At 40.4% G+C, this 16,885-nt stretch overlaps 1 protein-coding gene across 11 annotated transcripts in view; it reads left to right on the top strand.

Moving 5' to 3' along the window:
* Positions 1 to 16,885, top strand: part of Ryr3 (ryanodine receptor 3) — a 494,693-nt gene that overhangs the window by 340,062 nt on the left and 137,746 nt on the right. For all 11 annotated transcript variants that reach the window (XM_074065580.1, XM_074065577.1, XM_074065585.1 and 8 more), the window contains 2 exons: positions 755 to 890; positions 16,625 to 16,805. In XM_074065580.1, the coding sequence (XP_073921681.1) occupies positions 755 to 890; positions 16,625 to 16,805 (317 nt within the window). The remainder of the gene's footprint in view (positions 1 to 754; positions 891 to 16,624; positions 16,806 to 16,885) is intronic.

Below are 16,885 nucleotides of genomic sequence, written 5' to 3'. Positions count from 1 at the left end.
CTATAACTCTATATATGTATGTATATATGTACATATATGTGGCTTATTTTTATTGTAAAATACAATATATATTATTTACCATCCTAATCATTTTTAAGTATACAGTTCTGTGGCATTGAACACTTCATGATGTCATGCAACCCTCACCACCATCCAGCTCCATAACTTTCCATCTTATTAAACAAAACTCTGAACCCATTTCACAGTAACTTTTTCTTGCCCCTTCCCTGTAGCCCTTGTGAACTACCATTCTACTTTAGTTTAGTCTTTATGGTTTTGACTACTTTACCTTTTGTGTGTGACTGGCTTATTTCACTTTGCATATGTCTAAGATTCGCCCGTGATGTGAACCTAGTATATGTCAGAATTTCTTTCCCTTTTAAGACTTCACTGTCTGTATGTACCACATTTTGTTTGTCCACCCATGGATAGACACTTGCTGCTTCTACATTTTAGCAATTGTGACTAACACTGCTGATGAATATGGACTATGTGAGTCTCTCAAGATTCTTCTTTTAATCCCTTTAAATCTGCACTGGAAATGGAATAACTACATAGTTCTATTTTTAGTTTTTTGAGGAACTATTTGTTCCTCAGTAGTGGCTATTTGTTTTATATTCCCATCAACAGTGTCCAAAGGTTCCAGCTTCTCCCTTATCCTCACTAACACTTATTTTCTGTTTCTTTTTTTTTTTAATATAATAGCCATCCTAACTTTGTGCATGGATGTTTACTCATGTGCTGTTCTTGGCAGGTAGTTACCTACTTAGCAGGCTGTGGCCTACAGAGCTGCCCCATGCTTCTGGCCAAAGGACACCCCGATGTTGGCTGGAACCCCATCGAGGGGGAGCGCTACCTGTCCTTCCTGAGGTTTGCTGTCTTCGTCAACAGTGAGTCCCACATTTTCCTTGCCTTTCAGACCCAGGACGGCAGAGTTGTGGAGACATTGAGGAAAGGGGAGCCTTTCACTGCTTCCATCAACAAATGCTATAGATTCTGCAGGTGCTGGCAGCTGGCAAGAGAAATCTTAGAGAGAATCAGGCCAGGCAAGGATCAAGAATAGGGTCCAGTGACAGCACTAAGATCCAGTCCCAGACCTAGCAAGATCACTGCATGGGCTTGAACTTGTCACCTTTCTGTAGCTCTTGTCCTATCAATAATTGAAGGAACTTATTAATATATCACCTCACCTCCCACAGAGCTAAAGGTTCATGTGCCTCCAGAACCTTAGAATGAATGAGTGAATCAAAAACTCAGGAATGATTGAATAGCTCTAAGAGATAACTAAACTCCAGGGGAAGAAATTACTATAACAACCCTAAATATTACTTTTCTCAATATAAGTCACCTTCCATTTGTAAGGAATTCCAACTCTACCAAAATTATTTACTTGCCAGAATAATGTGCTAAATCTTGTATGAAATAAGTTGCCTATTTCTTGAAAACTTACCATGTCTCCCAAGATCTTGCTATAATCTTTAACTCACTTGTATTTGCATCACAGTTATGATCCTTCTCCCTGCTCTCACTTTTGGGTTCAAAACATCTGCACTGCATCCTCCTATATATTTATCACAGATTTGCTAAACTCTGTTTTTGTCTCTCAGAGACAGTTTTAGAGTATCCTTAGTAGGATAGTCTGTTCCTCTTCCAAATAATTCCATCCAAATAATCACATTCCAGACTCAACACAGAATTAGTGTAGCAGTAAAGAGAGAGGTGTGTGTAGTGGATATTAAGAACTTATACAGCTCACCAAATTATGTGATAGACTGCAAGACAGACAAACCAGGTCACAGCAGGACCACTTTACTTACCTTGGCCACCTTCTCAGTCAAGATCAAAACCTTTATGAGTCATTTAGTGGAACCATCAACATAGATTTGAAGATGAAGAAATCCACCGGCTATGCTTCTATCCAGATTGCCTGAATTTCAACATGTAGTTTTGCTGATTAGGTACAACCAAACTGAACTAAACTCTAGACTGAAATATTTGGTCTTCCCCCTTTACTTTCAGGTTGTTTTATGTCTTTTTAGCATATTCTCTGTACTACAGTTCTAGAAAATTGGCCCATCAGTGGGCAGATGTATGCATTTTGATTCAATATTTATTGTACCTCTGTAAGATAAAGGCCATATTTGGTTTTGACAAAGGATGTTGGTTTCTGCTCTCAAAGAATTTACAGTTTTTTAAGGGGAGTGTAGATGAAAGGAGATACAAAAGATCTTCAGAGAGCACTGAAGCTTCAAGAAAGGAAACTCCTATCCTGGAGAGATCAGAAAAAGCTTCCTTAGAGGAGGCAGAGTTACAGATGAGCCTGAAGGATCATTTCCAGATAGGGAGATGCAAGGGAGGTGATCCAGTCAGTCAAGGGAGCAGGATGTGCAGCAGCTATAAGGCTAATGCATCCTGTTCTCAGGAAACCATGATGTGTCTGGCCAGAAAGTGGGTATGTGAATGGCAGTGGTAAAGGTGAGGTTTGAAAGGTCTGAAGGTGGCTGTAATGGGGAGAACCTAAACACCAAGCTGGAAAGTTTAGTGTTGATCTGTTGTGTAGAGAATAGGGAAACCTTTTAACAGGAGAGAGCCTGGGGACCTGTCTGTGCTCAGAGTGAAAGAAATGATAAGGATGGCAGTAGGAATGGAGAGACTGATGGCGACAACTGACAGGTTCTGTGCTTAGAGTGGAGAATGAGGTAGAAATGCACATTTGAAGTTTATGAGATGTGGTGGTGGTAGTAGTGGTAGTGATGACGAGGAGGGCAGCAGCTGAGCTGCCGTGTTGAAAGTAAAGGTATAGAGTTCAGATCCTAGCTTATAGCTTTTAAGGTAGAAAAAAACAAGGATAAAAGGAGGAGAACATGGTTTAGCATAGAAAGCTTAGTTTGGATCAAACTATACAGATGTCACATGTGCAATACCCAAATAGAGGCACCCCTAGTTTGGTTATAAGGATAGAGATCAATCAGTCAACAGATGGAAACAGAATAGATCTGCAGACAATTTAAACCCAAAATGGTTGAGAGTAGATTGTCTCAGAGGACATTAAAGACAAATATGCAGAGAATAAATAACAAGGAATAGTTTGAATACCTACAGGAAGAAGAGTCGCACAATCACAATGATATGGGAGCATTTGGGATGGAGAATGAAGTGTCTTGTATTCAAAATCGGCTCTGTCACTTACTAACTGAATTTAAGCAAGTTGGTAAAATTTTCCTACTCTCAGACCTTTTAATATATAAAACAGCAGTAATACTAGTATTGTACCTCAGAGTTGTTATAAGTCATGAATGAAATAATCCATGGAAAACTTAGATTAGCACAGTGTTACAGATATAGTAAGCCTGCATCTGTGTTAGTTATCATTATTGATCATGACCCCTACAAGGACTAGAGCATTTGAAATGGGGAGACTCTGATAAATAATTTCTTGGAGATTTCAAAGCCCCATACAAGTCCTTATATCTAAAAGGTAATTAAAATGGATATTTTGGCAACTTTTGTGAGCAGATCCTCTGAAAGATTAAGGTAGTATAGGGTATCATGGTAGACGATAGAGCATTTATGGTGGGTAATGGTGGATGGTGGTAGGTGGTGATGGCAGATGGGAGCATTCTGTGGTGGGCAATGGTGGATGGTGGGTAGTAGAGGTGTTCCTGATGGGTGATGGTAGATGATGATGGTAAACAGTGGTATTCATGGTAGACGATGGTTGTGAAGGATTGAGTGTTCGTGGTAGGTGATGGTAGATGACAGTAGGTAGTAGTAGATGCTAAACATCCTGATGGGAGTGTTCATGGTGAGTTATAGTGAGTGATAGTGGGAGTTCTTCTAGAAGGTGGTGAATGTGATGATGTTAGTGGAATGTGATGGTTATGGAAGTGATGAAGGTGAGTGATGGTTAGTGATGGTAGTCATGGTGATGAGTAATGATGGGAGGCAGCAGGTAATGAGGATAATGACAGCTGATACTTACTGAACATTTACCACATGCCAGGGCCTACTCACAGCAGGTAGGCTCAATTATCTTCATCATTTTATAGATGAAGTCCCTAAAACTTAAATATGTTGCCTAGAGTCACACGGGAGGAAATTAAGCCAGGATTGAGTCAAAGTAGTTTAACTCTGAGGCCTTGCTAGCACCATCTCCTTAATGAGCAAGGAGAAAAGGTATTTTCTCCACCGAGCTTATCAAAAATTATGGTATAGCTGGGCATGGTAGTGCATGCATATAATTCCAGCACTTGGGAGATTAACACAGGAAGGTCATGAGCTTGAGGCCAGCTTGGGCTACATAGGCTTAAAAAAAAACTGTGGGGGCATGGCTTAAGAAACAAAGAAATTATGACATTAATTACTTTTTATTGCTGCTGTTTCTATAATTTTTTTAAATCCAAATGAAAAGCTATGAGTAGTGGCATATGTTAATAATTCCAGATACTAGAAAGGTGTGGGTTGACCCCAGGCAAAAAACACAAGACTCCATCTGAAAAATAATTTTAAAAAAGAAAAAAAGGCTGGCGGAGTAGCTCAAGTGGTAGAGTGCTTGCCTAGTGTGCACAAGGCCCTGAGTTCAAACCCTCGTAGCAACAATAATAATAGAATTGGAGGATTCTTTCTAGTATTATTTTACTTGTGTCTCTTAATTTTTTGTTTAATCTTCTTTTAAAAGATTTCAATTTAAAAGGACTTCTTAAAGCTGATTAGTTTCTCTACTTCATTTTTATTATTTTGGTGAGAAGCCCTGGGTCACATTTAACTCTGGGAGTAATGAAGCGAAGATGCTTCCACTTACCCGGCAACAGCTCCCTCAGTAGCCAGGCTACACAGATGTGTCTGGGTGTCTGTGATTAATCACTTCCTAAAGCAGATCTGAGCAGGAAAATTCTTCCTCCCAGTCCCCTAGAAGGGAACCCTGTCACTCTGTACTTGCTCAGAGTCTGGGGAGTGTTTCCAAGCAGAACCTGGAAAACACATCTCATTGCTCCTCCCAGCTCCTTCTGTGCTCTTCATGTGTCCCATGACAGATGACACCAGTTATGGCACCAATGATAATTTGCCTGGAGAAGCTGATCAGCGCAGCTGGAACACTGTGCTCCTCACAAGTGAGTTCATAACCTGGAAAGGTATATACCTCCTCTAAGTTCTTCTCTGTAGTCACTGGCATCCCAAAACAGGAAACAGCAAACTCAAGTAGAAATATCAGAAATATGCCTAGAGTAATTACTAAAAACTCTACAATCAACCCCACCTTCCTATGCAGTGACACATGGGACTGCTGACATGCCAAGAAAAATGGGTTTTATTGGAGATCCAGTAAAGTTGGTATAGGAATGCACAGGGAAGAAGATGGATGTTGAGTAACAACTTGAAGAAAGAAATGGATGTGTTTCTTAAGACTGGTGTAGGGAGGTCATACTGATTGATGGACCCTTAAGATGGGGAAAATGCATCTGTTACAGTCAAGAGTATGATGTGGTGTCTTAATGTCAACAGCCATAAATGACATAGGTGCTTAAGAATCATCTAGTTCAAAGCCAGAGATAAGTAACTTGTCAAGATAACATTAATAGAAAACAAATCCCTCAAATCAAGAAACTAATGGAAAACCAACACCCAGAGCCCCAAAATCAGAAAGAAATCTGGGAAGAATGGATGTTTGACACTGCTACTCTCACACCAAGCCATCCTCTAAGGCCCCTGTGGGGTTCAATACCAGTGCTGACCAAGCATGTTGTCAGTGGCCTCAAATGTGCAGAATCCAAGTGGGCTTCACCAATCATCTCACTGATAGGAATAGTGATTTAAGCCTGGTGCCTAAATAAAACTATGCATTTAAGCTGAAATAGTGTGAGAAAAACAAGTTTTAAAGCCCTGATTCGCACAAGATGGCAGTGTTAGATGACTGCCTGATCCTCATCACAAACTGATTTTCATCAGCTCAGCAAGAATCCCCATGCTTGATGGATATACTCTGTTCTGTCAGAGCACAGTGCAGTTCTGACTCCAGGCTTCTATCTATTGTATTTCACATTTTTGATTTATTTAAGAAAACTGTATGGACCCAAATTGTAGACACATGTCCAAAATTTCTGCATGATTCTGTGATTAGATACTGGCCCTTTAAATCCCTAGGCCACTCTACACCAGTCCACCCTGCATGATTTCATTCAGTCCCTTAGCCTGAAGTTCCACATGTGTACTGGTGGTCCCCAAGTTTACATCCCCAACTTTGTCCTATTCCCTGACCCCAGACTTATATATGACCTACTTTCTTTTTTTTTTTTTTTTTTGGTGCTTTATTTTTAGTTTTTTAAGTTTCTTTTTTTTTATTGTTGTGCTGAGGGTACTTTGTGATATTTATACAAGTTCTTACAATATATCATAGTTGAATTCACTCCCTTCATCATTCTCCCCTCCCGCATTCCTGAAACAATTTCAACAGGTCTCATTTTTCCATTTTCAAACTTGAGTACATAATATTTTCACCATATTCATCCCCCTACACCCTTCCCTTATATCCTCTCCCCTCCCAGTGGTACCAACCCCCCAGACAGGACCTGTTTTACATTCCTGTTCAACTAACTTTCTGCTTCATATTTCCACTTGAGGTCTAAGACTCATCTCAAATGTTGTACAACTTAAGAAAAAATCAGTAATTATCACCCCCAAACCCATTCTTCCCCAAGAATTCCTCATCTTCTTGGCTAATACCACCAACTTTTCAGCTATTCTGACCAAGTTTTAATGGTGACTCCATTTATTCAGAATTTTCTCTTATCTCCATATCATATTCATCAGCCAATTCTGTTGTCTTGATATCTAAGAGTTCTGACGTCCACCTCCTCTCCATCTCCACTGGCCACATCCTGCTCTAGGCTTTCCTTATCTTCCACCTGGGCCACAGCATTTACATGGGAACTAAGTCCCCTGAGTCTTCTCTCACTCTATATCAGCCTGCATCTGCTACCTTACAAATAACACCATAATCTTACTGGTATAGCAAAATAGGCATTTTTTCTTATGTATCTTCAGGAGAGTTCTGTGAGTCTGATGGAGTGGCTCTATTCTGCTCATCTCATTCTGGGGTCAAGGCTTCACTGACTTGTTCACTACTTGCCCACTGTTCCTAGGATCTCATGGGCTCACTGAATGGCTGAAGTAATGAGTGAATGGGCAGAGTCACTGATCTTCTCTCTGGGATATCAATGTAGTTTTGGACACCGCTAGCTCCTCCCATCTCAGACTGAAAGGCTCTAAGAAGACCAGATGTCCTCACCACTTGAGATGACTTGCTTATAGGTTCCCTGAAACCATATCAAAGGTGGCATTTACTTAAAAATACACAGGTTTTGTGTCCTGGCCACCACTCTTACCTTGTGATTCTTTGTGTTAACAAGAGTATCCCTAGATTAGTTCATGCACTCAGGGGCACCAGTGTTCTTTTTTAGTGTGTGTGTGGTACTGGTTTGAACTCAGGGTCTTACCCTTGCTAACCAGGTACTCTATCACCTGAGCCATACCTCTAGCTCTCTTTGCTTTAGTTATTTTTAGAATAGGGTCTCACTTTTATGCTTGGACTATGATCCTCCAATTCATGCTTCCTACATAGCTGGGATATGTTAGAAATGCTGTTCCCAAGCTAAGGCAGTCCTGAGAGGAAAGTTATAGCCATGAGTGCATATATTAAAAAGACTGAAAGATCCCAAATCACTGACCTAATGATACATCTCAAACTCCTAGAAAAACAAGAACAAGCAAATCCCAAAACAAATAGAAGGAGAGAAATAATAAAAATAAGAACTGAAATCAACGAAATAGAAACCAAAAAAACCATACAAATAATTAATGAAACAAAAAGCTGGTTCTTTGAAAAAATAAACAAGATCGATAGACCCCTGGCAAACCTGACTAAAATGAGGAGAGAAAAAACCCAAATTAGTAGAATCAGAAATGCAAAAGGGGAGATAACAACAAACACCATGGAAGTCCAGGAAATCATCAGAGACTACTTTGAGAACCTATATTCAAATAAATTTGAAAATCTTAAAGAAATGGACAGATTTCTAGATACATGTGATCTTCCAAAACTGAACCAAGAGGAAATTAATCACCTGAATAGACCTATAACACAAAATGAAATTGAAGCAGCAATCAAGAGTCTCCCCAAAAAGAAAAGTTCAGGACCTGATGGATTCTCTGCTGAATTCTATCAGACCTTTAAAGAAGAACTGATACCAACCCTCCTTAAACTGTTCCACAAAATAGAAAGGGAAGGAAAACTGCCGAACACATTTTATGAAGCCAGTATTACACTTATCCCAAAACCAGGCAAAGACACCTCCAAAAAGGAGAACTACAGGCCAATCTCCTTAATGAACGTTGATGCAAAAATCCTCAACAAAATAATGGCAAACCGAATTCAACAACACATCAAAAAGATTATTCATCACAACCAAGTAGGCTTCATCCCAGGGATGCAGGGGTGGTTCAACATACGAAAATTAATAAATGTAATAAACCACATTAAAAGAAGCAAAGACAAAAACCACTTGATCATCTCAATAGATGCAGAGAAAGCCTTTGATAAGATCCAACACCATTTCATGATAAAAGTTCTAAGAAAACTAGGACTAGAAGGAAAGTACTTCAACATTATAAAAGCTGTATATGACAAACCTACAGCCAGCATTATAATTAACGGAGAAAAACTGAAACCATTCCCTCTAAAATCAGGAACCAGACAAGGATGCCCACTATCTCCACTCCTATTCGACATAGTACTGGAATTCCTAGCCAGAGTAATTAGGCAAGAAGAAGGAATAAAAGGAATACAAGTAGATAAAGAAACTGTCAAAATATCCCTATTTGCAGACGACATGATCCTATACCTTAAAGACCCAAAAAACTACTCAGAAGCTTCTAGACATCATCAATAGCTATAGCAAGGTAGCAGGATATAAAATCAACATAGAAAAATCATTAGCATTTCTATACACTAACAATGAGCAAACTGAAAAAGAATGTATGAAAACAATTCCATTTACAATAGCCTCAAAAAAAATCAAATACCTAGGTGTAAACCTAACAAAAGATGTGAAAGACCTCTACAAGGAAAACTATACACTTCTGAAGAAAGAGATTGAGGAAGACTATAGAAAGTGAAGAGATCCCCCATGCTCATGGATTGGTAGAATCAGCATAGTAAAAATGTCGATACTCCCAAAAGTAATCTACATGTTTAATGCAATTCCCATCAAAATTCCAATGACATTCATTAAAGAGATCGAAAAATCTACCATTAAATTTATATGGAAGCACAGGAAGCCACGAATAGCCAAGGCAATACTCAGTCAAAAGAACAATGCAGGAGGTATCACAATACCTGACTTCAAACTATATTACAAAGCAATAACAATAAAAACAGCATGGGACTGGCACAAAAACAGACATGAAGACCAGTGGAACAGAATAGAGGACCCAGATATGAACCCACAAAACTATAACCAACTTGTCTTTGACAAAGGAGCTAAAAATATACGATGGAGAAATAGCAGCCTCTTCAACAAAACCTGCTGGGAAAACTGGTTAGCAGTCTGCAAAAAACTGAAATTAGATCCATGTATATCACCCTATACCAATATTAACTCAAAATGGATCAAGGATCTTAATATCAGACCACAAACTCTAAAGTTGATACAGGAAAGAGTAGGAAATACTCTGGAGTTAGTAGGTATAGGTAAGAACTTTTTCAATGAAACCCCAGCAGCACAGCAACTAAGAGATAGCATAGATAAATGGGACCTCATAAAGCTAAAAAGCCTCTGTTCATCAAAAGAAATGGTCTCTAAACTGAAGAGAACACTCACAGAGTGGGAGAAAATATTTGCCACCTATACATCAGACAAAGGACTCATAACCAGAATATATAGGGAACTTAAAAAACTAAATTCTCCCAAAACTAATGAACCAATAAAGAAATGGGCAAGTGAACTAAACAGAACTTTCTCAAAAGAAGAAATTCAAATGGCCAAAAAACACATGAAAAAATGCTCACCATCTCTAGCAATAAAGAAAATGCAAATTAAAACCATGCTAAGATTCCACCTCACCCCTGTTAGAATAGCCATCATCAGCAACACCACGAACAACAGGTGTTGGCGAGGATGTGGGGAAAAAGGAACCCTCTTACACTGTTGGTGGGAATGCAAACTGGTACAACCACTCTGGAAAAAAATTTGGAGGCTACTTAAAAAGCTAAACATTGATCTACCATTTGATCCAGCAATACCACTCTTGGGGATATACCCAAAAGACTGTGACACAGGTTACTCCAGAGGCACCTGCACACCCATGTTTATTACGGCACTATTCACAATAGCCAAGTTATGGAAACAGCCAAGATGCCCCACCACCGACGAATGGATTAAGAAAATGTGGTATCTATACACAATGGAATTCTATGCAGCCATGAAGAAGAACAAAATGTTATCATTCGCTGGTAAATGGATGGAATTGGAGAACATCATTCTGAGTGAGGTTAGCCTGGCCCAAAAGACCAGAAATCGTATGTTCTTCCTCATATGTGGACATTAGATCAAGGGCAAACACAACAATGGGATTGGACTTTGAGCACATGATAAAAGCGAGAGCACACAAGGGAGGGGTGAGGATAGGTAAGACACCTCAAAAATTGGCTAGCATTTGTTGCCCTTAACGCAGAGAAAATAAAGCAGATACCTTAAAAGCAACTGAGGCCAATAGGAAAAGGGGACCAGGAACTAGAGAAAAGGTGAGATCAAAAAGAATTAACCTTGAAGGTAACACACAGGCACAGGAAATTAATGTGAGTCAACTCCCTGTATAGCTATCCTTATCTCAACCAGCAAAAACCCTTGTTCCTTCCTATTAAGGCTTATACTCTCTCTACAATAAAATTAGAAATAAGGGCAAAATAGTTTCTGCTGGGTATTGAGGGGGTGGTGGGGAGAGGGAGGGGGCGGATTGGGTGGTAAGGGAGGGGGTGGGGCAGGGGGGAGAAATAAACCAAGCCTTGTATGCACATATGAATAATAAAATAAAAAAATAAAATAAAATAAAATAAAAGTATTATCTTAGAAAAAAAAAAAAAAAGAAATGCTGTTCCCAAACAATGATCAAAGAAATACTCAGGAGTCACTCAGCAAGGCAAAAAGAAAAGTTTTACTTCTGCAGAAGGGTGCAACCACAGACCATAGTCTGATAGGTAGAACATACTGAGTTGGGAGACAGCTCAGTTTTTATCTCTTTGCCCCTCGCCCTGACAGACTGGTTTGGGTTCACATCTTCATTATTGGTTACTTAGAAAGGGGAGCACATGCGATAAGGGGGACCTTGAAGCAGGGAGAACAAGAAAATTCTTTTGGGCGATATTCAGCTTTAACCAAGCAGTTTGAGATTAGGACATCTGGCAAGAAACAGCTCTTTGTTTAACTGCAAGAACCTTGCAAGGTCTAGCAACATTTCACGAAACATGTAGACAGCAATTTGGGGAGGGTAGCTGGCAGCTACACAATAATAGTTTTACACTAACTCCTTTGACAGAAAAGACCTAACTTTAGTTGATTCTCACAGATGACAGATACGCACCACTGAGGCCAATTTATTGGTTAAGATCGGATTTCAGGAAGTTTTTTTCTGGGCTGACTTCAAACTATAATCCTCTTGACCTTCACCTCCTGAATAGCTAGGATTACAGGTTTGAGCCACCACATCAGTTTCCATTGTTCTTTCTTGGTGCCCTAGGATTTGATTGGGGAACTCTTCTTTTCCTTGGAACCAATTGAGTACACAGACTACCCAGGCTCTTAAAAGCAGAGGCTGACAATTGTCTGGTAATGCAGTGGTGGATAGTCACAGTCAGCTTCCCTCTGATCATTTAAAGCCTCTACCTTAAGTTTCAATGAAGTCATTTATTCAAGAAATGCTTGGGGGGAAAGGGGAGGGTCTTGGGATGTAGTTTGGTGGTAGAATTCTTGCCTAGCATGCACAAGGGCCTGGATTCAATTCCCAACATTGCAAAACACAAATAAAAATTTTTTTTTAAATATTTCAAATGCTTATCATATGCCAGATATGTTAGATAATTCAGGCATAAGACACTCTCCTTATGGAATATAAGTCTAATGAGAAAAACAGACATAAAGGAAGAGCGCAGAGTGTTTGAGAAGACCAGGTTCCTGAGGCTCCCATGTTTAAGACATTCCTAGGTCAAGGGTTTATGCCAAGGGAATGGGAAGAAAGGTGGCTTTCCAGGCAAAGGAACTTTAAGACAGAAACTGTAGGTAGAACACAGAGAGTAAGGAAAAGTGATGGGCCGAAGATGAAATTATTTCATTTCTATTCATTGTCCCTGTGGTATGACAGCTTTACTAGTATAAAATGGAAAGACTCGTTTCTGTTTCTGTCCAACTGCTCAGAAATGTCAGAAGGTAGTAATATGAACACAGTGTTGAGAGCCTGTGAACATTCATGCTGTTATTAAGCTCATTACTCATTTTGGAACTCAAGCAAAAACATTATTGTAAACCCTTGGGCAAACTAGTTTACCTCAAATCATTCTCTCCCTTAAAAAAACACCCTCAAGGTCAATATTCAGTTTAACCAGGATGAAATCTGGTTGCGCAAGCTTGCTGAGCTGCAAGTAATTAGGAAGAGAGTGTTCTCGCTCTTCTGATCAATGCAGTTCTCCTGCCTTATGAACCATTTGGAAGTTCTTCTTGTTCCCTTTTTAATTAGCAATAGTAGCTGTACTTCAGTTTCTTCCTCTTACAGGGTGTGCTCTGCATCCGCTCACAGATGTCCAGACCAGTACTCAAGGGATGGCTGCCTGGGTCAGTTGTAGGAGTCAACGTAATTAGTCTTGTTCTGAAAATGTGAGACTCAGATAAAACAGGGATAATTGGGCAAATGAATATTAATAGCAATCTTAATATAAACATTTGATTTTTCAAGTTCTGTTGTACCTTGTGGTTCCCTATCCCATCAAGCTTCAGTGTTCATCACCAAGGAGAGCTAAGTTGAGTTCAGCATGCTGATAAGTATGGCTGGCCCACAAGCATTTCCACAGGTAGCTAGAAGAATCAGAACACAGTATTTGAATAAGCTTGACTGACAGGTTTTCTTTCATTTTTGGCTATTTAAATTTCAAAGTTTTAGTCTCATTATTCTTGTAATGAAGATAAAACTTAAGGTGGTAGTACATGCCTATTATCCCAACACTGGGGAGCAGAGGTAGGAAGATTGCAAGTTGGGGACCCAACCAGGGCTACATAGAAAGACTATCTTGGAAAACCCAAAAAAAGAAGGAAGAGAAGAAGGAGGGAGGAGAAGGGAAGGGAAAGGAAGAAGGAAAACAAGAGGAATATGAATGGGAAGGAAAGGGAAGGAAGGGAAGGGAAGAAAGGACAGACAACTGGGAGGGAGAGTATATGTGCCTTCTAGCAGGCCTTGGTTGTCAGAAGCATTTGAACGTAGTGAACTGTGAGTTACATCTGTACCTGAGTATTTGTTTTTAAATACTTTGACTCTCCTGGGACTGGGACTTTCATGGAAGTATCCCTCCTGGGAGTAAGCCATAGCTTACTGAGCAGCAAAACATGTACCTGATACTTGGCAGTGTCACATCAACTGAGCTCTCTTACAAACTGTACAATGTCACTCAGCTTTTCCTTGGTTTCTCTCTTTCAAAAATGTGCTTGTCAGGCTGGTGAAGTGTCTCCTGTGGTAGAGTGCCTGCCTAGCAAGTATGAGGCCCTGAGTTCAAACCCCAGTGCTTCCCTCCCCCCAAAAAAGGATGTTTATTCTTTCCACCATATCTATTATTTTATCCTTTTAACATCACCTGAGAAATTTTTTCAAATGGATTCTGATTTAATACAAACTAATTCTTTTTGATATACACTGTATGACACTTGAAGGCAAGCTTTTTTGTTGGTTTTTGTTTTTTGAGAAAGGGTTTCACTATGTAGCCTAGTCAGAGAACTTGTGGTCCTCCTGCCTCAGCCTATTAGTACTGGGATTACAGGCATGAACCACCACACTCAGCTCCTTAAAGGCAAACTTCTTTACAAAACTATTAGACTCTTCTTGAAGAATTGAGCTATAAGACAGTGAACATACATTGGTGCACTGTTTAATTTCAGTTTAATGAAAAATTTTCTGATTCAAGGTGCATAATTCTAAAACACATAGTGGTACATTCTCACACATAACCTTGACTTTCCTCTACAGTGCAGAAGGTTAAGTGTAAGAGGCCAAGCTCTAGGTCAGGACCCTGTGTTCTAGGGAAGGCTCCAGGCTGGGAGACAGATGAGGTGCATTCAGGTGTAAGTCTGTGTGCAGGTGAACCCCAGTTCATTTCAAGCACTCAGACTACAAGCTCAGCGTCTCCATTCCTCTGGACACGGGAGACATCTCTTCATATGAGTGGACTAACAGGTTCTCTGACACTCAAATGAGGATCTCAGAAAGCAGAGAAGACCTGGCAAGACCATGTAGTGCGTTTACTTACACAGTGATTCAGTGCAAAGCTGGACAAGGACCAGGTCTTCTGAGTTCACTGCTGATGCTCTAATCACAGAACTTTTTTTCCCTTTTTTGCAGTGTGGAGATGGAACCCAAGGCCTTGTGCGTGCTACACAAGCACTCTTAACACCATACTACATTCCCCAGCCCTAACCATAGCACTTCGAAGTTGTTTTCAATGAACAGAACTAAAGCTATTTGATTTCTTTTTTTGCCAGTATTGGGGGGTTTGAACTCAGCCTTCAGTTGCTAGTCAAGTGCTCTACCACTTGAGCCACATCCCCAACCCTTTTTTGCTTTAGTTATTTTTCAGATAAGGTCTCCCTTTTTGCCTAACCAGCCTGGGACTGTGAACTCCTACCTGTGCCTCCACAGTGGTGGTGTTACAAGCCACTACACCCAGCATATTAATTGAGATGGGGTCTCACTAACTTCTTTTTTCCCAGGCTGGCCTTGAACCATGACCTTCCTAATCTCCATCCCCCAAGTAGCTGGGATTAAAGGTACAGCTACCATGCCCAGTTTTGGAGGATTTTTAAATATGTCTATAAATGATTTGGTGTTTCTCCACCCAAAACTGAAGCCTAATTCTTCTCCCTTTAAGTGTGAGCTCAACTTAGTGAATCACTTGTACTGACCAGAATATGACAAAATGACCTTGAATAGCCAGGTTGCTGAAGGCATCACTACCTCTGCTGCACTCTTCTTGGACCACTTGCTTTGTGGGAAGCAAGCAGCCATGTCATGGAATGCTAAGCCTCTCTGTGAGAAAGGAGGTTGACATAGGGAGGAGCTGAGTCCTCATAGGGAGGAGCAGCCCTGAGAGTACACTTGGGAACAACCTTTGTGAGACTGTGGCCTCCAGCAGGTGACAAGCCAGGACCACCCAACTTAGTCCTCCCAAATTCCTGACCTCTGAAACTGGGGTAATAAATACCGATTGTTTTAGCCTCATAGGTTGAGGTTTTATTCTATATAACAGTATATCACAGTGCAAACTCTATTGTATAGCTCAGTCCTCCAAGAAATACCTTTCGATTTTGAGAAATAGTTTTTCTTCAGGCTTCATCTAATGTACCACTTCAAAACAGTCTTGCAAGGCTGAGGATGTAGCTCAGTGGTAGAGTGCTTGCCTAGCAAGGCCCCAGGTTCCATTCCCATCACAGCAAAAAAAAAAAAAAAATAGCTTTCCTTTGAGTCTTGACTCAGGGATTAAATTCTCAGACATGAATTAGGATTTTACCTGAGACGGAAGTATGTTCTGTGAATTGGGTGAGCAGGCTGTAAACTAATTCTGAAAATAAGCACTTGATCTGAGAAGCAATGGATATCCTTCCCTCAGTGTCCCAGTTAGCCTACGTACCTGGTCAGGAAACAAGACCCCATCTTGCTTGTCTATGCTCCATCTAAGAGAAATGCCAGCACAATACAATTCTCCCATCTTGACCTGCACTCGAAGCTTATTATAGAAATAACCAGTAAAACGACTGGCAGATTCTTCATCCGGATGAATGATTTCAGAAATACCTGGAGTCCACTTATACAGCCCTGGTTGTTCTGAGAGAGTACTAAAGCCAGGAGCTAACAGGTGTAATGTCCCCTGACTACTGATTGAGGCCCACCAATCTGAGTGATCCTCTCGTAACCTTTCCAGGAAGGAAGGAAGTTGTTACCTCCTTCAAGAAGTCAATAAAGATATAAAGTTCTTTTGTTCTCAGAGTCATCTGTGAAGGATTTGGTATTCAGAAGCAGACTCAAGAGTATTTCTTACCCTCTGAGAACGTAAATACAGTGAAATAATCTCAATGGTACAAAATCTTTAGTTGAAGAGTAAAAGTCACTTTTATCTATAATAGTTAATCTTCTAGTAAACAGATCTTCATCATCAAATAAGCAGATGCTAATGTACCTACGCTCACCTTTCTCTCACTAGAATCTCCTCATGATCTAAAAGTTGATGACTGAGACACTGCTCTCTGCTCATCTGCTAGGAGTCATTTCTGGGGTTGGTCATCTTTCCAGAAAGGAGGAAATGGGCATCTTTCTTCCCCAGGTGAAAGTGTGGAAGAAAATGCCAGTGTTGTGGTCAAGCTGCTCATCAGACGCCCGGAGTGCTTTGGTCCTGCCCTGCGAGGCGAAGGGGGAAACGGCCTGTTGGCAGCCATGCAGAGTGCCATCAAGATCTCTGAGAACCCAGCCCTGGACCTCCCCTCTCAGGGGTATAAGAGAGAAGGGTGAGTGGACACAGTTGCTTCTGGCATGGCTGCAGTTGGTGAGCTCCAGACATGAGTACACAGATGACTGAGGGGTATCA

This window comes from Castor canadensis, chromosome 2, assembly GCF_047511655.1.
Source record: "Castor canadensis chromosome 2, mCasCan1.hap1v2, whole genome shotgun sequence".
In the NCBI taxonomy this organism is placed as follows: domain Eukaryota; kingdom Metazoa; phylum Chordata; class Mammalia; order Rodentia; family Castoridae; genus Castor; species Castor canadensis.
The sequence above is the reverse complement of the archived record's forward strand: the minus strand, read 5'-3'. Positions and strand labels throughout refer to the sequence as shown.